The sequence below is a fragment of the Miscanthus floridulus genome, chromosome 1, assembly GCF_019320115.1.
Source record: "Miscanthus floridulus cultivar M001 chromosome 1, ASM1932011v1, whole genome shotgun sequence".
In the NCBI taxonomy this organism is placed as follows: Eukaryota; Viridiplantae; Streptophyta; class Magnoliopsida; order Poales; family Poaceae; genus Miscanthus; species Miscanthus floridulus.
The window spans coordinates 51025958-51046464 of NC_089580.1; the positions used below are offsets into that span (position 1 = coordinate 51025958).

Consider the following 20507-nt stretch of genomic DNA (forward strand, 5'->3'; position numbering starts at 1 on the left):
CGCCGTGCACGTAGTCTCCTTGCTCGCGCTTGCCCGGGCTATTGGCGGCGAGCAGCACCTCCCACTCCAGGCACAGCACCACGGACGTCGCAGCCGCAGCCTCCTCCTCCCTGCCGGGACATCACCACAGACCTCGCCCAGCTCCACCGCGGTTGCGATTTCTCGGTCGCGCACCCTGCCGCCGGCCGCGCGCCCCACCGCCGGCCCTGTGTGGCGAGCTCTGGACGGCGATGCAGGGCGAGGAGAGGAGCCGCAAGGCGCTGGACGACCTATCCGTCGCGCTCTCCGACGGGAGAAAAAATAAAATGGGGAAGAAAATAAAAGGATTAAAAGAAAAGGAGAAAATAAATTCCGGAGGGTATTTAGACTTTTTCCGCTGCGGTTTGACACCGTTAGAGGTAAATATGGATAGAATGTGCATGGAAGGTAAGAAAGTTTAGCGTCATAATAGCAAGGTGTGTTAGAACTTTTTAGTGGTACGTAGGTCAGGACATCTTTTATAATTTAGGATTAAGTCCACTTTTTGTCCCTTAACTCTTGTGTTTGGCTTAATTTTAACCATCAACTATAAAACCGTCTAGTACTAGTACCCCAACTATCAAAATCGTTCACTTTTAGCATCTGGGCGTGAGCAAGGCTGTTTTAAACCATCGTTGAGCAGTGCCTTCATCGCCGAGCATCGAGGCATGGAAGTTGCCGGGGGCCAGCGAGCCTAGCAGTGGGGGCATGCTCCCCTGCCTGGCAGCAGTACAACAGCTACGCTCGCCGACCATGGTAGTGGGGGCACAAAGCAGTGGGGGCATGCTCACCCGCCTGGTAGCAGTGCAGCAACTGCAGCAGCAACACGGCAGCGTGTGAGTAATTATTAGCTGGCTAGCTAGGCCTGTAGCTTGGAGATCATGAAGCATGAGTACCAAGACGCCGCCCGGAGCGGAGACGACATGGGCTCCTCTAAGGACAAGATGATGGTGGCAGCGACGGGGGCAGGGGAGTACGATGATGAAAGTGCATCTAGCCCTTTAGTGGGTTTTGGATGATTGAATGACAACGTGATTAAAGGTCTTACCCGTTTGCTAAGTATGGACACGTAATAGGTTATCTCACAGGTACTTAATGAAAGCCAAAATGATGTATTGTTGTATAAACAATCTGGTCCAAGCACAAGACAACAATGCAAATGGAATTCATGCAAAGGCTTATTTATTGTGGGATTTTCATGTACTGTGTGAAAGCAAGCTCGTAAGAATTAATTAATGAGACATGAGGGATTGCATATGGAATGGTCTTATATTTGAAGCTTGCTAAATTGAAATGAAAAAGATAACAATACAAATGAATGGATGATTCAACATAATATGTGACTTGATGGCTTGAGATGGTGAAGATAGCAAGGAAAGGCTTCGAGGAACTAAGCAAGGGTGAAGGGCAAGTGACAGCTTGGCGGCTGAAGAACCTAGCTAGGGTGAAGAAAGAAGTACTTGCATTTAGTTGAGGTACTAATCAAGCTATGATGGTCATGTTAATGTAAAGGATCAAATCACTATTGGAGTGTTTGATGAAAGTGACTTGATACATTTGCGATTATTCAAGAATTTGATGAATGGAATCAAGTCACGTGCTCAAGATGGCTATGCTCAAGTGAAAAAGATCAAAGCCAACATGTTGGCACCCTTACTTGATGAAGATTGGAATACACGGCTTCGATTGAAAGAGATCAACTCAAAAGGTTTAAATTCGTTATACTTTTAAATTTGAGTTAATAGAAATGTCGTACTATTAAGAGGGATGCATCATGTTGATAGATAATGTTTCATAAGTGCTCAAGCCAACCCATGTGAGCTTTGAGTGTTTGAGAGACAAAAGAGCTAATCTGTTTTTTATTGTCTGGCAGTACTGGACATGTCTGGTATTTGCCCAGCAATGGTAAAATTGTTCTTCTCAGGTTGGTTTGTCGGGAGTTCTAATGTAAGTTGAGAGTTCCGACGGTCGGGAGTTCCGACATCTCATGCCTAACTGACTTAGATGATTCACTGTCCTAGTCATAGGACGACCAGAGGCCAACGACTAGTTTTTAAATGCCTTGAGGGTCGGGAGTTCCGACTGTCGGAAGTTCCAATATGCGTCGGGAGTTCCAACACCTCACAAACTTCAACTCAGTTACTTCATTTTCAAATGTACTGAGGGTCGGAAGTTCCGAGATTCTTTGGGAGTTCCAATGTCTCACAACTTCACTATAACTCAGTTACCGTTGGCATAGTGTAAGTTATACCGGACGTGTCCAGTATGCATACGGTATGGCAACGGCTATAAAACGACTAGTTTTTTAAGGGGGCTATAAATACCCCCAAGCCTCCACCTTTGGAGGCTGCTGATTCTACCAATACACACATATGTTTTTGAGCTTTGCCAACTCTCCCAACCCCCTCTTAGTGAGTGATTGATCAAATTTGCCAAATCAAATTGTGGATTGAGTGAAATTCAAAAAGCGAGCAATCCAACCGCTTGAGCACTTGTGCATATTGTCAATCTCATGATTTGCATTTGTTACTCTTGGACTCTTCGGTCCTAGATGGCTAGGCATCGCCGGAGAGCACCCAAGAGATGGTGGTGTGCCTCAGAAAGTTTGTAACGGTCAATTCCACCGCCTCGGAATCAACTAGTGGAAGGAGAAAAAGGAGTTAGAAAAGACTCCAGCTAGAGTGAAAGCTCTAGTTTGGTTTTGATGAATTGATGAAACCCTAAGTGCTAACCTAGTTTATTAAGTGATCATGAGATAGGTAGCACATTCCAAGTGGTGAAGCAAATGAAGATCATGACATAAAGATGGCGATGCCATAGTAATGATCGAGTGCTTGGAATGGAAAAGGAGAAGGAGAAAAACAAAAGGCTCAAGGCAAAGGTATAAATTGTAGGAGCCATTTTGCTTTAAGTGATTGAGACACTTAGCGAGTGTGATCACATTTAGGATCAATAGCCGTACTATTAAGAGGGGTGAAACTCGTATCGAAATGCGGTTGTCAAAGTGCCACTAGATGCTCTAACTCATTGCATATGCATTTAGGATCTAGTGAAGTGCTAACATCCTTAAAAATGTTTGTGAAAATATGCTAACACATGTGCATAAGGTGATACACTTGGTGGTTGGCACATTTGAGCAAGGTTGAAGAAGTTAGAGTTAAAATGAGTTAGTCACGCTGGTCACAGAATGACCGGATGCGTCCGATATGGAGATCGGACACGTCCGGTATGTGACTCAGGACTGAACTACATAGTGCGACCAGACACGTCCGGTTGCCACACCAGACGTGTCCAGTATGAATCTACATGGTTGGTGTTCGGTAGTGCAGTTGATCGAACGCTGGCAGCGTCCGGTCTAGAGTGATTGGACGCGTCCGGTCGAGCATGGATGCTTACTGTACTCGACCTTACACTGAGGCTTAGCATCCGATTAGTTTCTAATAGATGCGTCCGGTCAGCCATGGTGGCTTACTGGACTCGACCGGACTTGATGGCTCGGCGTCCGATCATTTGTAGTTCTGCGTCCGCTCTAAGCATCCAATCGCATGAAAGTGTGGGCTACAACGGCTACCTTGTCTTGAACTAGACACGTGGCGGTTTGGGAGAGACTGGACGCATCCGGTCGACCTACCGGACATGTCCGGTAATCACGAACAGAGCGTCTGGTGCTGCGTCCGGTCGACGCGCAGTTAGCCCAATAATTGAGCCAACGACTCTATTTCATAGGGGCTTCTATTTAAGCCCCATGGCTGACTATAGCTCACACCTTTGGCCATTTTTATTAAAAATAGCAACCTTGTGAGCTTAGCCAAAGCCCTCCCACTCATCTCCATCATTGATTCATCATCTTTGTGAGATTGGAAGAGAATCTAAGTGCATTACTTGAGTGTTTGCATCTAGAGGCACTTGGTGTTTGTGTTTCGCTGCGGATTTCGCTTGTTACTCTTGGTGGTTGCCGCCATCTAGATGGCTTGGAGCAGCGAGGATCGTTGAGCGGAGGGTGGTGATTGTCTCTGGCTCCGATCATGGTGATTGTGAGGGGTTTTTGACCTTTCCCCAGTGAAAAGCCAAAAGGTACTCTAGTGGATTGATCGTGGCTTGTGTGATCCTCATCTTGTGTTGGTTGTGTGGCACCCTATTGAGGGTTTGGCGTGTGAAGCCAATTAGCGCGTGAACCTACAAGTGAGTGAATCGCCACAACGAGGACTAGCTTGCTGGCAAGTAAGTGAACCTCGGTAAAAAATCATTGTGTTCATCATTAATTCTAAGGTGATTGGTCTTCATTGTTATTCATCCTTGTGATTGATTGGTTTCTTCATCTACACGGCGGTATAACCTTCTTGATCACTCTCTTTATTTTACTGCAAACTAGTTGACAAGCTCTTTAGTGTAGCTAGTTGTGAGAGCTTGCTTGCTTGGTTGGTGTGGCTCTTTAGTTAGCCTTTGAGAGCACACTAACATTGGGTAGTGTCATAGCTATTGTGTGAATAGACACTATCTAAACTAGAATTATGGTAGATGGCTTGCATTTTGAGTAGGCTAGCGCAACACTTGCTTCGCCTCATAATTGTCTAACTATTTTGTTAAGTGTTGTTGTAGAAATTTTTATTAGGCTATTCACCACCCCTCTAGCCATTAGGACCTTTTAAGTGGTATCAGAGCCGAGGTCACCGTTATTTGAGACTTAACAACCTTCGGTGTTAAAATAGCTAAAATCAACAACACTAAGAAGCCACCCTAATTTGATGGCTCAAATTATTCTTATTAGAAGTCAAAGATGACCACACATATCAAGTCAATCAATAGAAAGGTGTGGAAGATGGTAGAAACCAAAATTGAGATTGAGGATCCAGAAAATCCCATCGCAGCCGAAGAAGTGCTTCTCCAAAATAATGACATTGCTCTAAGTGTCATTTATGATGCAATTGATGTGAGAACATTTGAGCAAATCAAGAATATTGAGATGGCTCATGAAGCTTGGAAGAAATTGGAAGAATCATTTGAGGGCACTCAAGCCGTGAAGGGTGCAAAGGCATATATTCTCAAAGAGAAGTTTGCAAGCTTCAAGATGAAGGAAGATGAGAGTGTGTCGGACATGTTCCATCGGATGGAAGTGATTGTCAATTATCTCAAAGCACTTGGTGAGAATATAGAGGACAAGGACTTCTCCAATAAGTTCTTGAGATATTTGCCCGCAAGATTTGGCATGTTGGTCACCTTACTAGTGAGGACCGGTTTGAACATAATGACACCAAACCAAATCTTGGGAGATATCATGACCGATGATGCTTATAGAGATGATGATGAGAAGGAAAAAAAGAGGGAGAAGAAAGATGAGAAGAAGGATGACAAGAAGAAGAGTGTGGCATTCAAGGCCACATCATCTAAGGGTAAAGCTAAACAAGAAACATCAAGTGAAGAGGATGATTCATGGTATGATGATGATGAGAAGATGGCTCTCTTTGTCAAAAGATTTGGCAAGTTCATGGTGAAGAAGGGCTACCGTGCAAGAAGAAAGAAATCTTCATCCAAGAACAAAGAAGAGTCAAGAAGGTGCTTCAAGTGTGGAAGTAAAGATCATCTTGTCGCCCAATGCCCATACAATAGCGACAATGATGATGACAACAAGAAGAACAAGAAGAAGGATAAAAAGAAAAAGAAAGAGAAGAAGGATAAGATGGCCTTCAAGAAGAAGAAGGGTGGTTCATATATAGTCACTTGGGATAGTGATGCTTCATCAAGTGATGATGATGATGATAGTGATGACAACAAGATCACCAAGAAGAAGGTTCTTGCAAGCATTGCTATAAATGAGAAGCCTTCTCTCTTTGAATCTTCATCATGCTTCATGGCTAAGGCCACTAAGGTACAATCTTGTGATGATGAAAGTGATGAAGAATATGATGATGATAATGAACATGAACATGAAAATGATAGTGATAGTGATAATGATGAACCTACTAAGGATGAATTATTTGACATGCTAGAAGATGCTAAAGAACACTTTGACATTAAGAGAAGGGAATGCAAGAGCTTGAATAAGGAGGTAAAAGCCCTTAAGCAAGCCCTTGATGAGCTCAAAGCAACTCATGAGAAGCTAGAGGAAGCCCATGAGAAGCTTAGTAAGGCTCACAAAAAGCTTGAAAAGGCTCATTCCACTTTGCTTAATGAACAAGATAAAAAGAAGCATGTTGAAACTTGTGATGTAGGTGTAACTTATGATTTAATTGATACATCACTATCTATACCTATCATTGTTGCTCCTACTAATCCTTCTTGTAGTACATCTACTTCCGCCTCATCTAGTAGTGATGGTCTCACTTGTGATGCCTCACTAATGGTTGAGAATGAGAACCTCAAGAAGGAGGTCACTAAGCTCACTCACACTTTGGCTAAGGCCTATGGTGGTGAGGACCGCTTGCTTATGTGCTTGGGTAGCCAAAGAGCGTCTCTCTACAAAGAGGGATTGGGCTATACCCCCAAGAAAGGCAAGGCGGCCTTTGCTCCTCACAAGACTAGTTTTGTGAAGAACAATGGTCGATTTTGCACTAATTGCAAGCAAGTTGGTCATAAAGAGTAAGAGTGCAAAAACAAGAGCAAAAATGCTAATATATCCTCCCTTAAGCTTGATTCATGCTATATGCTTACTAAGGGCATAAATGGTGTGAAGGCTAAGTTCATTGGTAAACCATGGATGGGATCAAAGAAGAAAGCCATTTGGGTACTAAAGAGCTTAGTGACTAACCTTCAAGGACCCAAGCAAGTTTGGGTACCTAAAAAGAATTGATCTTCTTTTGTAGGTCAATTACAAAGCCGGAGGAAGGCATTGGGTTCTTGATAGTGGGTGCACTCAACACATGATCGGTGATGTAAGAATGTTCAACTCAATCAACATCAATGGCAATGATGGTTATGATAGTATCACATTTGGTGACAATGGCAAAGGCAAGGTCAAAGGGCTTGGTAAGATTGCAATACCAAATGACATGAGCATATCCAATGTGTTGCTAGTAGAGAGCTTGAACTTCAATTTGCTATCCGTGGCACAATTATGTGATCTTGGATTCAAATACATATTTGGGGTAGATGATGTAGAAATCATAAGTGTAGATGGCTCTAATTTGATCTTCAAAGGTTTTAGATATGAGAATCTATACTTGGTTGATTTCAATGCTAGTGAAGCTAGATTATCTACATGCTTGTTCACTAAGTCTAGCATGGGTTGGTTATGGCATAGAAGGCTTGGTCATGTTGGAATGAAATAATTGAATATATTGGTTAAGCATGACTTAGTTAAAGACTTGAAAGATGTTGTGTTTGAAAAGGATAAGCTTTGTAGCTCTTGTCAAGCCAGCAAACATGTTGGAAACAACCATCCTAAGAAAAGCATGATGAGCACTAACAAAGCATTTGAGTTATTGCACATGGATTTGTTTGGGCCAACACAATACACTAGTATCGGTGGAAACAAATATGGCTTTGTAATAGTGGATGACTACACAAGATACACATGGGTATTCTTTCTAGTGGACAAAAGTGATGTATTTGCAACATTCAAATCATTTGCCAAAGGCATTCACAATGAGTTTGAAACAACCATCAAGAGAGTTAGAAGTGACAATGGTAGTGAGTTTAAGAACACTAGAATTGATGAGTTGTGTGATGAATTTAGAATTAGACATCAATTCTCGGCCAAGTACACACCTCAATCAAATGGTCTTATTGAGAGAAAGAATAGAACACTCATTGATATGGCAAGGTCTATACTTAGTGAGTACAATGTGAGTCAATCTTTTTGGGCCGAAGCTATCAACATGGCTTGCTATTGTAGCAACCGCCTCTATTATCACCGATTGAAAGAGAAGACACCATATGAGCTCTTGAATGATAGAAAGCCCAACATTGCATATTTTCCGGTCTTTGGTTGCAAATGCTATATCTTGAAGAAAGGCACTAGATTGGGCAAGTTTGACAAGAAATGTGATGAAGGATTCCTACTAGGTTATTCCACTACAAGCAAAACATATAGAGTTTGGAATTTAAATAGTGGTACTCTTGAGGAAGTTCATGATGTTGAATTTGATGAAACCAAGGGTTCACAAGTAGAGAATGAGAACTTGGAAGATGTTAGAGGCATTCAACTTTCAAATGCCATGAAGAACATGGATATTGGTGAATTGAGGCCTAGGCAAGTGAATGATGATGAAGATGATCAAGTGCAAGTGCTCTCTAACTCAAATGTGCAAGATGATACAAATCAAGTTAGTGCAAGTGGCTCTTAGGATAATGAACAAGATCAAGTGGCTAGTACATCATCTCAACCAAATGATCAAGCAAGTGCAAGCAATCAAGTCCAAATGCTCCAACCAACCAATATTGCAAGAGATCATTCTTTGGACACTATCATTGGTAATATTTCAAGAGGTGTACAAATAAGATCAAGATTGGCATTATTTTGTGAACACTTCTCATTTGTGTCATCCATTGAACCAAAGAAGATAGATGAAGCATTGAAGGATATTGATTGGGTAAATGCTATGCATGAAGAGTTGAATAATTTCACAAGAAATCAAGTATGGGAGTTAGTAGAAAGACCAAAGGGACACAATGTGATTGAAACTAAATAGGTCTTTAGAAACAAGCAAGATCAAGATGGGATAGTAGTAAGGAACAAAGCAAGATTAGTAGCACAAGGCTATACACAAGTTGAAGGTCTTGACTTTGGAGAAACATATGCCCTGGTTGCTAGATTTGAAGCAATTAGAATCTTGCTAGCCTATGCTTGTGCCCACAATATCAAGCTCTATCAAATGGATGTTAAGAGTGCATTTCTCAATGGTTACATCAATGAAGAAGTATATGTTGAGCAACCTCCCGGTTTTGAAGATGATAAGAAGCCCGACCATGTGTACAAGTTGAAGAAGGCATTGTATGGATTGAAACAAGCACCTAGAGCATGGTATGAGAGATTGATAGACTTCCTCCTCTCTAAAGGGTTCATGATGGGCATGGTTGACACCACTCTTTTCATCAAGAAGATTGGAAAAGATTTATTTATATTGCAAATCTATGTAGATGACATCATATTTGGATCAACCAATCAAGACTTTTGTGATGAGTTTGGAAAGATGATGTAACACCCCAGTGTTACGATCTCGTTTAGCACTGCGATTTAGGCCTAAGAAAAATTTTCGAATCAAGTTTTCTCAGATTTTAAATTAAAACATATTTGACACGATACATGAGTCCTATGCGACCCGGTTTTTGCGGACACGAATAAACGTCCAAGTTCAATCACGCCGCGCGTAGAAATATTTAGGAATATCGAACGATGATTTTGGTGAGTAAATTAAGCATGAAAAGCAATAAAATAAAATCCGTTAATAAATAGAACGATATACACATATATAGCTTTTGAATCAAATTTAAATTTGAGGTTTACTGAGATTTTCATGTGCCTAGACGTTGCAAATTGACTAAAGTAGTAAACCGTATATTTATATGTGTGTGTGTGTATATATGTGTGTATGTATGTATATATATATATATACACACACACGTTATGGTAGTAACTCTAAATCAACAACGTGTAATTGTGCCAGTTGACCTGCTCCTCTGCCTGTTCAGTCTTGTCTCTGTGGCCTCAGTCATGTCCTGCGCTCTGCTTGTCTGTTGTCTCGTTGCCAACCAATCATGTACGTACACAGGAACTAGTATAGAGGAGTAATGGATGGCATGAATGCTGAGCTGCTGCTGCTTGTCCGTTCTCTCTCTCTCACACAAGTCTGCTCCTTTGCTTTACCTCTACTGCCCCTGTCACGTCGGGTCATTTTCATTTCCCTGTGCGTGCAGCTGTGCTGCTGCCGGCCACACTGCACCGCCCCATCCTATCTCCGCATGGTGTCATGCTGCCCTGTCGGTCTCCCTCGGCTTCTTGAATATGCCTACCTGCTGTCTTCTTTCTTAAGCCGAAGCCCCATCCGTCGTTGCTCCTCCGTGTGTTCCACCATAGCAGCGCCTGCTTGCCCTTCCCCGCTCCACCTCGTAGCCGTAGCGCCTCCTTCGTCCTCGCGCCTCACGTCGCAGTGGCCACGCCCACTGGCGCCCGAGCCCCGCTATGTCCCCTGTGCCACTACCACGCGTGAGCATGAGCCCTGCTACCGAGCTGGCTCCTCCCCTCTCTCGCGCGCAAGCGCGCGCCTAGCCACATTGCCCGCACCCCTCAGTCCCGCGGCTGTCCATAACTGCGCGTCGGGCTAACGTGCCGCGCCCCTGTCCGTGCGCTCACGTCCCCTGTCCTCGCCGAGCTGCCGTGAACCACAGTCGCCCCACGAACGCAACCACGGCTTCCCCATGCTACTTTTCCACGCCCTCGCACCGTCTGGCTGCTGGCCAGCCAGAGCCGCTCGCCTTCACGCTGTTGCTGCCGTTCGCCCGATCAGAGCCACCGCTGCCGGTTTGCCACCTTCTGCGGTTCGTGTGGGCGGGCTACCATGGGGCAACTCGGGTCTTGTCACGGCTGGGCCGTGGTCGCGCGAGTTCTCGGGCAACTCTCTGGCGGGTCTCCTGCCACTGCCGTGTCTTCTCGGCCAGGTTTGGTCACCGGCCGGAGCTCCTCTGCTCGACTCTATGAAGAAGACGATGCGAAGGGTATGAATCCAAGCCGAGATTTTATACGGGGACCTTACTGCGAAATGTGCGACCTTAGTGAATAGTGCTGATGTACCTCGACGTGATTTGTTAGAAACACAGGGATGTTTTTGCAAAATGGGCCACCTCCTGGCCGCATGGGCTGGCTGTTGGGCCATGGCCTGCACCTCTGGCCCGACTGCACTAGTTTACCGACCTACTCCTGCATGTGGGTTGGCTGCTCGCCCACGCTGGGCCGGCTGGTGTCGCCGCATTGCTAGGCCGCGTCACTACGCACTACTTGGCCGGCCGCTTCCGGTTTGCTGGGCCGCGCTGCTCTGCTGGGCCGTGTGCCCTGTCCCCGCGCCTAGGCCGCGGGCGTCCTGCCCTATCTGGGCTGGTCCCGTGCTCGCCTGGGCTGATCTGGCCATTGGGCCGAGTGGGTGATTGCTGGCCTCTTTATTTTTCTTAAGCAATTTCTAAATTTGCTTATAAGGCAAAACTGAAAAATCAATATAAATCTATGTAGTGATCCAAACTTTATGAAACTAGTTTTGTTAGTTTCCTAAAATCATGCTCTATTTATTAGCATATTTTGTTCACAAAGTTTGGCAATATTTTTGGGAGCTATATAATTATTTTAAAATGCTTAATATTGTTCAAAGATGAACTTGTAGGAATTTCCCGGATAAATCGGTAATAGTATTGACTCTAAAAATTTGACAGTAAACTACTAATATTATAATCTACCCACTATAATTTTTGTAGCTCAATAATAATTAGTTTGCTAGGTAGCTAATGATGCTCTATTTTGAATAACGATTAAATCGATAGATAGGAATAAAGAAACAACTTAGGTTTATATAACTAAACTAATTGTTGGAAAATAACGCCTTATTCGACAACATGTATATGTAACCTTAGTACGGTCATCGTTAGAACTAGCTGTTAACTTGAGAGGCGTAAATCGTATTTTACGAGTCACGGTTGCAATCGATTAATTATGTCTTTGCATTGCATCGCATTGCATATCATATAGGTACGAAGATGGATCAACGGACCGATCAAAGGATGATTGAGAATCCAAAAATGGTGTAATGGTATTTCTCTCTAGGAGATGATGCAATGGGCTTTCTATCCAGTTGATGGTGGATGATCTAGAGATACAGATACTAACTTTTAATATATCTTACCCAGGCAAGCCCCGGTGCATAATCCCTACTTTTCTGCAGTTTAAATTATATTTGTGCATTAAGTTTTAAGGAGTTGAATAAAACCCACTTGCATATATATATCTTTATCCTATGAGTCTTACTAGTATGATAGGATCGTGTAGATTGCTATGCTATAGGACTCCGGTAGAAGTCGAGTTATTGCCTGTCACTCGCAAGATATAGGAAATATGTTACTATATGGTTATCACTTGGAATATATAAAATGGTGACCGGGCAGGGATATGGTTTTGGTATTGGTGAGTGTAAGGAGTTGTGTCGCCATGGACACGGGGCATAGCTTGGTTACACTATTTTTCCCTATCTGGTCGGTTAAGGACCGATCGTTGCATATGACTCTAGGCAGGTCACAGACTTATTATCCCGAGCACATACTTGTGTATAGGTGCTTGGAAGACTTGTTGCTCTCTTGTCACGGATCCGGCTCTTTCTGGACCGACTATCAGGTTTTGTTTTTGGTGGAGGAGGTCCTTGCACCGCACTGAGTCCGGGACTCAGGGGCGGGGGCTTGGAGTCCCAGTTTGGACGGGGACCTAGACACCTAGGACAGGAGAGTGATGGGTTGGTCCTTCTTGTGCCCGGGGTACAAGCAGGGCGTGTGTTTTCGGGGTACCCAGCTGGGGGCATTGATTCACGAATCACTGGGCGATCCGGTACGACTTGTCTACGGTTTAGCATTGTAGTAAGAACTGAAGATGAAAGATGAAAGATGGAAAAGGAAATCTAATTGCTTACCACTTTCTTGAAAGTAGTACAGGTGCTTACATAGAATGGTTAGTTAATGAACCAAGGCGGCTATTATTAAAAATCAAATATAAGGACGCACGCTTAGTAATGCTTTCTACAAATGCAACCCACAAACTAGATAGCCTTGCATATCCTTGGAGTCTTTTCTTTTCTCCTATCAGGTAAGTCTTGCTAAGTACAATTAAGTACTCAGGGTTTTATTCCCCCTATTGCAGGTGACAGGTGGATGCTAGAGCTGACCCTTGTGTGTGGACTCCTCCTGGTGGGCTCAGCGAGGATTCCTTTACGCTGCGATCGTAGTTGTTATTTATAACTCTCACCAAATACTTTTATAAATGAAAGTTTAATAATCTGTTGTCGTAGTTTATATATCAATACTTCATCATATCGTTAATAGATGTTTATTTCCGCTATAACTCTGATCACATGCTTATATTCCGCTGTTTAATTAAATTGTTTATAACTCTGATAATATGATTATATTCCGCTATTATAATAATAAATATTATACTCTAATGTACATGTAAAGTGATGTAAGAACTGGTTAAGAATGATATAAGCTTTATTCTCTTATTTGTGATCCTGATGGCAAAAATATGGATTTTCGGGTTCTCCCCTAGGGTGTACCCGACAGAACCAAGTAATTTAGTGTTCTCCCCTGAGTGCTTAGTGTCTAATGGAAGACAAGCGCTCCTGTGAGGCATTAGATTAGGCGGTTCTACCACAGATGATGGCTAATGAGTTTGAGATGTCCATGATTAGAGAGTTGAGTTACTTCCTTGGTCTTCAAATCAAGCAATTGAAGAATGGTACATTTGTGAGTCAAGGCAAGTATATCAAGGACATGATCAAGAAGTTCGGCATGAGTGATAGCAAAGTCATTAGCACACCAATGGGAAAAAATGGCAACTTGGATAGTGATGCAAGTGGAAATATGGTGGATCAAAAATTGTATCAGTCTATGATTGGAAGCCTACTCTATGTGACCGCATCAAGACTAGATGTCATGTTTAGTGTATGCATATGTGCAAGATTTCAAGCCTCACCAAGAGAAAGTCATTTGAAGGCTACAAAGAGAATATTGAGGTACTTGAAGCATACACAAAATATTGATTTGTGGTATCCCAAAGGAGCAAAGTTTGAGCTAGTTGGTTACTCCGACTCGGATTATGCGGGATGCAAGGTTGAAAGGAAGAGCACCTCGGGGCACATATCAATTGTTGGGAAGATTACTTGTTTTATGGTCATCAAAGAAGCAAAATAGTGTTGCATTATCAACCGTTGAAGCCGAATACATATCCGCCGGTAGTTGTTGTGCATAAATACTTTGGATGAAGGCCACTTTGAGTGATTTTAGAATCAAGTTCAAGAAAGTGCCATTGCTATGTGACAATGAGAGTGCAATCAAGTTGACAAACAATCCGGTTCAACATGCAAGAACAAAGCACATTGATGTCCATCATCATTTCATAAGAGATCACCAACAAAAAGAGGACATTTGCATTGAGAGTATAGGCACCGAAGATCAACTTGCCGATATATTCACCAAGCCATTGGATGAGAAAAGGTTTTGCAAGCTAAGGAATGAGTTGAACATATTGGATTTCTCAAATATGTGTTGATGCACCCCCCCCACTCATATGACATGCCTCTCCTTCGAGCAATCCAAGGTAAAAATTGATTGGCATGCCATACATCTTTGCTATGGACATGATTAGTGCATCTAATTACATTTTTAATTTTATTAGGACCGTTGAAGTGGTTCTATTTTATTAGGCTTATTCATGAAAATCAAATGATTTTGATGTCTATATGGTGTCACTATTGCTTCTATACTTGACTTGATCTAGTGGTAGCATATGCCATGTTTATGGGCTTGTAAACCTAGTGTTTAATCTAGAATATGGGCTCTAAGTGTTTAACTCAATATGGTACAAGATAACCCTTATTTGGAGGTGTGAAGAAGATTGTCCTTGGATCAAACCAAGTTAAATATCTTTGGCAAATAATCTAGATTGGATCAAATTTGGGAATATGATCCTCACCCCATTGATTGACATTGATAATCTCGACCCTACAAGTAATACTATCTATATTTTGAACCTTTGTGGTCATTGATGACAAAGGGAGAGAGAAACAAAGATAGTAGTAAAGATAGTGAAAAAGGGGGAGAAATATCATAAAGGGAGAGAAATATAAATATATGTTGATATATGACATAGGGGAGAGATATGACAAAGGAAAGGGGTCAACTAAAATTTTGAGCACACAAGTAGGGTGAGCAAGCTCATGAACTTGTATGGTGCATTTGAATGTGCATTTCATATATTTGCTTGCATGGCACAAGTTTTAAAATTCAATATCTATGTTTGTGTGGTGTATGCTAGTTGTCGGTTTGAATGATGAAATGAAAACTAGCATGCATAAGATATCTAGTAATTTCATTTCCAAATATTTCCAAGTGGCATTGAACTAACCATGGTGCTAAGGATGGTATATTGGTGCACTCTGATTGGTATCACGCTTCAAAGGTCCATCTTTTATACCTTAGCATCATTTGGTAGACATTGTCTCCTATATTTCCTATTTAAGCATATGTGCAAGCTACTGTCCAAACTCTTAGCACATATGTAGGGGAAGCAATTGCTACCATTTGGGGTTCATGAAACTTGTCCATATCCTTTTACACATAGTAAATATGCTTGGACAAGCAACATGGATTCAATTGAATTTCAATTCATATCTTTGTGAAAGGGTTGTCATCAATTACCAAAAAGGTAGAGATTGAAAGCTCTAGTTTGGTTTTGGTGAATTGATGAAACCCTAAGTGCTAACCTAGTTTATCAAGTGATCATGAGATAGGTAGCACATTCCAAGTGGTGAAGCAAATGAAGATCATGATATAAAGATGGTGATGCCATGGTAATGATCGAGTGCTTGGAATGGAAAAGAAGAAGGAGAAAAACAAAAGGCTCAAGGCAAAGGTATAAATTGTAGGAGCCATTTTGCTTTAAATGATCGAGACACTTAGTGAGTGTGATTACATTTAGGATCGATAGCCGTACTATTAAGAGGGGTGAAACTCATATCGAAATGCGGTTGTCAAAGTGCCACTAGATGCTCTAACTCATTGCATATGCATTTAGGATCTAGTGAAGTGCTAACATCCTTGAAAATGTTTGTGAAAATATGCTAACACATGTGCACAAGGTGATACACTTGATGGTTGGCACATTTGAGCAAGGGTGAAGAAGTTAGAGTTGAAAATGAGTTAGTCGCGCTGGTCACAGAATGACCGGACACGTCCGGTATGGAGATCGGACATGTCCGGTATGTGACTAAGGACTGAACTACATAGTGCGATCGGACGCGTCCGGTCACCACATCGGATGCGTCCGGTATGAATCTACATGGTTGGTGTTCGGTAGTGCAGTTGATCAGACGCTGGCAGCGTCCGGTCCAGAGTGACCAGACATGTCCGATCAAGCATGGATGCTTACTGTACTCGACCTGATGCTGAGGCTCAGCGTCTGGTTAGTTTCTAATAGACGCGTCTAGTTGGCCATGGTGGCTTACTGGACTCGACCGGACTCGGCGGCTCAGCGTCCGATCATTTGTAGTTCTACGTCCGGTCTGAGCGTCCGATCACATGAAAGTGTGGGCTACAACGACTACCTTGTCTTGAACTGGACACATGGCGGTCTGGGAGAGACCGGACGCGTCTGGCTGACCTACCAGACACGTCTGGTATTCACGAACAGAGCGTCCGGTCGACGCGCAGTCAGCCCAATAATTGAGCCAATGGCTCTATTTTGTGGGGGGCTTCTATTTAAGCCCCATGGCCGGCTGTAGCTCACACCTTTAGCCATTTTTATTGACATAGCAACCTTGCGAGCTTAGCCAAAGCCCTCCCACTCATCTCCATCATTGATTCATCATCTTTGTGAGATTAGGAGAGAATCTAAGTGCATTGCTTGAGTGTTTGCATCTAGAGGCACTTGGTGTTCGTGTTTTGCTGTGGATTTTGCTTGTTACTCTTGGTAGTTGCCACCACCTAGATGGCTTGGAGCAGTGAGGATCGTTGAGTGGAGGGTGGTGATTGTCTCCAGCTCTGATCGTGGTGATTATGAGGGGTTCTTGACCTTTCCCTGGCGGAGAGCCAAAAGGTACTCTAGTGGATTGCTCATGGCTTGTGTGATTCTCATCTTGTGTTGGTTGTGCGGCACCCTATTGAGGGTTTGGCGTGTGAAGCCAATTAGCGCGTGAACCTCCAAGTGAGTGAATCGCCACAACGAGGACTAGCTTGCTAACAAGCAAGTGAACCTTGGTAAAAAATAATTGTGTTCATCATTAATTCCAAGGTGATTGGTCTTCATTGTTATTCATCCTTGTGATTGATTGGTTTCTTCATCTATACGGTGGTATAACCTTCTTGATCACTCTCTTTATTTTACCGCAAACTAGTTGACAAGCTCTTTAGTGTAGCTAGTTGTGAGAGCTTGCTTACTTGGTTGGTGTGGCTCTTTAGTTAGTCTTTGAGAGCACACTAACATAGGGTAGTGTCATAGCTATTGTGTGAATAGACACTATCTAAACTAGAATTGTGGTAGGTGGCTTGCATTTTGAGTAGGCTAGCGCAATACTTGCTTCGCCTCATAATTGTCTAACCATTTTGTTAAGTGTTGTTGTAGAAATTTTTATTAGGCTATTCACCCCCTCTCTAGCCATTAGGACCTTTCATAGAGTGACCTTTGTGGTACTTTCTAGGGCTAACCTTCGCTGGGTCGCCCGCAGCCCCCTCAACGGAGAGTAGGACTCGAACGAGTCTGAACTTTGGTAAAACAAATATCATGTCTCAATTCGCATTTCATTTGATATTTGTGTTGCTCCAGCTCTTATGCAGGTTCTCTATGTATATTATCATCTCTAGTAGGTGCCTACAGTTTGGTTTGAAGATAGAAATCGAAAGGAGCAAGTTTGGGGCTGATCTGCAGAAATCGTGTATACCGAATACGTCCGGTATTAGAGCTCAGGGCTGAATATTATTTGATCTCTATTCTAACTTTGTGTTGCAGACTTCTAGCTTCTAGATATATTCTTTATAACTTGTTTACTCTGTGGCTAAATTGTGAGGGGTGGTATTACTCTTAATTTGGAGTTTCCATTTTGGAAACTCCCTTTTCTAATTGTTTTCATATTTAAAGGTGTTAATTTTCAGAAATGCTTATTCACCCCCCTCTAGGCAGCATCCTAGGTCCTTTCAATTGGTATCAGAGCAAGGTTCTCACCTAAAGCTTCACTGCCATAAGAAAAGGATGTCCACGCCTATCGAGTTGGAGCCGTTGCTTCTCTAAAATAATGGTTCAAACTTTCTACCTTGGTCAATTCTTATACTCAATGCTTTTAGGGATATTAGTCCTCTTGTTGAGCATATTGTGGATGCAAGCATACCTCTTCCAATAATTGATTGGAGCAACTACAAAGATTTATCAAAAGAGGAAGAGATATGTGTGCAACTCAATGCTCATGCTATTAATGTTATTTTGAGTACATTAAGTGTAGAGGTTCAAGATAAGGCAATCTTCAATGGACAACCACCTCCGGAGAGTGCTCATCTCATTTGGACTAGACTTTTTGATTTATATGGAAAATCCAAATGTAATGATGCACTTGAGATCGAATCAATGGAAAGTATATCCATTGTGTCCTCATGCAGCAAAGAAGCCTCACAAGACCTCAAGAGTGCTGAGCTAGAGCAAGAAGTGCAAGCAGTGCATGACTTGTTGTCTGCCTACACATACCAGATGTGTCCGATATATCTACCGGACGTGTTCGGTATGGTCAAGGCAGCAGAGCAGCAAGCAGCTATTTGTAATGATGCTGAAGCTCGATGGCAACCAAGTGATGAGTCAACCTCAGTATCTCATGATACTCATCACTTGTGTCTCATTGCCAAGAAAAGCAAGAAAAAGAGTAACAAGAAAGATCAAAGAAAAGGAGAAAGCACAAGTAGATGATGAAGATGAGAATGATGTTGAAGTTGAAGACAATTACAACCTTGATTATCTCAACCGCAAAGACAAGTTCATCATCATGAAGATAGTTGAAAAGAATGATGAGCTTAAAGAAGAGACTAAGAAGCAAGAGCAATCACTTCAAAAGCAAGAATTGTTTCTCATCTCCAAGATGGAAGAACTAAAGGCTCTAAGTGAAAGGTATAAAAAATTGTTAATTGAGCATGCTTTAGTTACTAACTCTTCTTCTAGTGTTTCACAATTAGAGAAGGAAAACTTGGAGCTCAAGGCAAGGCTAGATGAACTATCAAGCAAGTATAATGTGCTACAAGCAAACTATGTTCATCTAAAGTGCTATCATGATGAAGTAGTAGAATCAAGCATGATGCTTGAGGTGGCTCATGAGGTTGTGATCACATCGGTAAAATTTTCTCAACCTCTCACACATTCACTCACTAGTACACCATCTCAATTAAATATTTCTTGTACTAATGAATATGCTCCTCAAGCAAGCCAATCTTCGATTGAGCTAAATCTCATAGAAAACATAGAGCTCAAAGAAGAGGTGGAAAGATTACAAAAAGATGTGATTCAGTTGAAGGGTACGGAGAAAGCACAACCTTCTCAAGATAACCGTGATGACATGGTGAAGAAGCTTGAGAAGGGTTCAAACCTTGCTTCCTCCAAAACCCAACAAAAGAATCACATCTCAAGCAAGGCCAACACAACTAAGAGCAAGAAACATGGAAAAAGGTTATGCTATGGTTGTGGATTATAAGGACATGAGTGGGCCATGTGTCCACATAAGAGTTGGACCAACAAGTGTAAAGTGGCCGAACAAAATGCCTCAAACAAGTTGGCCAACCAAAAGAAAAGTGATGGACAAAGCACTTGTCTCATAAGCAAGAAATTGGGGCATCCTACCAAGAAATGTCCAGTGTACAAAGAGGCAAGAAAAGAAGCCCAAGTTGCAACAAGAAGATGCTATGGATGCAATGAGATGGGCCACAAGATTGATAGATGTCCATACAAGCAAAGCAAGCATAGAGCAAACAAAGGCCGCATATGCTATGCTTGTAGAAGAAAGAGGCATGTAAGTTATGAATGCCCAAATGGTAACACACCTAAGTCGAACACATTTTTTTATAATGATATGCTTAGGAAGACCACAAATGGAGTTAGCACTAGCAAGGTGATGTGTTCACCATAAACTAGTGCTAAAGTCATTTGGGTGCCTAAGCACTTGTTGACTAACTCAAAAGGACCCAACAAGAGTTGGGTACCAAAGTGTGCTTAGGGTAATGATGTATGTACTTGGTGATGAGATGAAGGCCTTGGGGTGGTTGAGCAAGCAAATTGATAATACTCACTCAATCTATCAACCAATTCTTATCATAATCTCTTATATGGTTGACCCGAAGATAATTTAATGAATATATCATTTACTTCATCTTCACCATTGGTAACAAGTACCTAAACCTTATAGGATAGCCACTTTATTTGTTTTGTGCTCAATGACTCACAAATAGGCATATTGATGAAAATTTGAAACTGGCTAATTAGTTTTACTTGATAATTATCATGTTTGCCATATGGTGCTTTTAATACGTCTCTAGTAGAGAAATTCATTTGTTGAGATGCAAGTATACGATAAATAATAAAGCTAAATGAAGAATCACAAGCAGCGAATTATTTGTTTCTATCCTGCACCTATCGGACATGTCCGGTATGGCTAGGGACAGAGTGAAAGGTCCTAATATGGCTAGAGGGGGGGTGAATAGCCTATTTAAAAATCTACAAATCAACTAGAGCAATTTGATTAGTATGACAAATAGCGTAATGCAAACTTGCTCTAGCTCTATAAGGG

At 42.2% G+C, this 20507-nt stretch overlaps 1 protein-coding gene across 1 annotated transcript in view; it reads left to right on the top strand.

Moving 5' to 3' along the window:
- Nucleotides 1–230: 230 nt before the first annotated feature.
- Nucleotides 231–20507, top strand: part of LOC136456563 (uncharacterized) — a 47651-nt gene continuing 27374 nt past the window's right edge. The window contains exon 1 of the mRNA XM_066456470.1: nt 231–358. Within this exon, the coding sequence (XP_066312567.1) occupies nt 231–358 (128 nt within the window). The remainder of the gene's footprint in view (nt 359–20507) is intronic.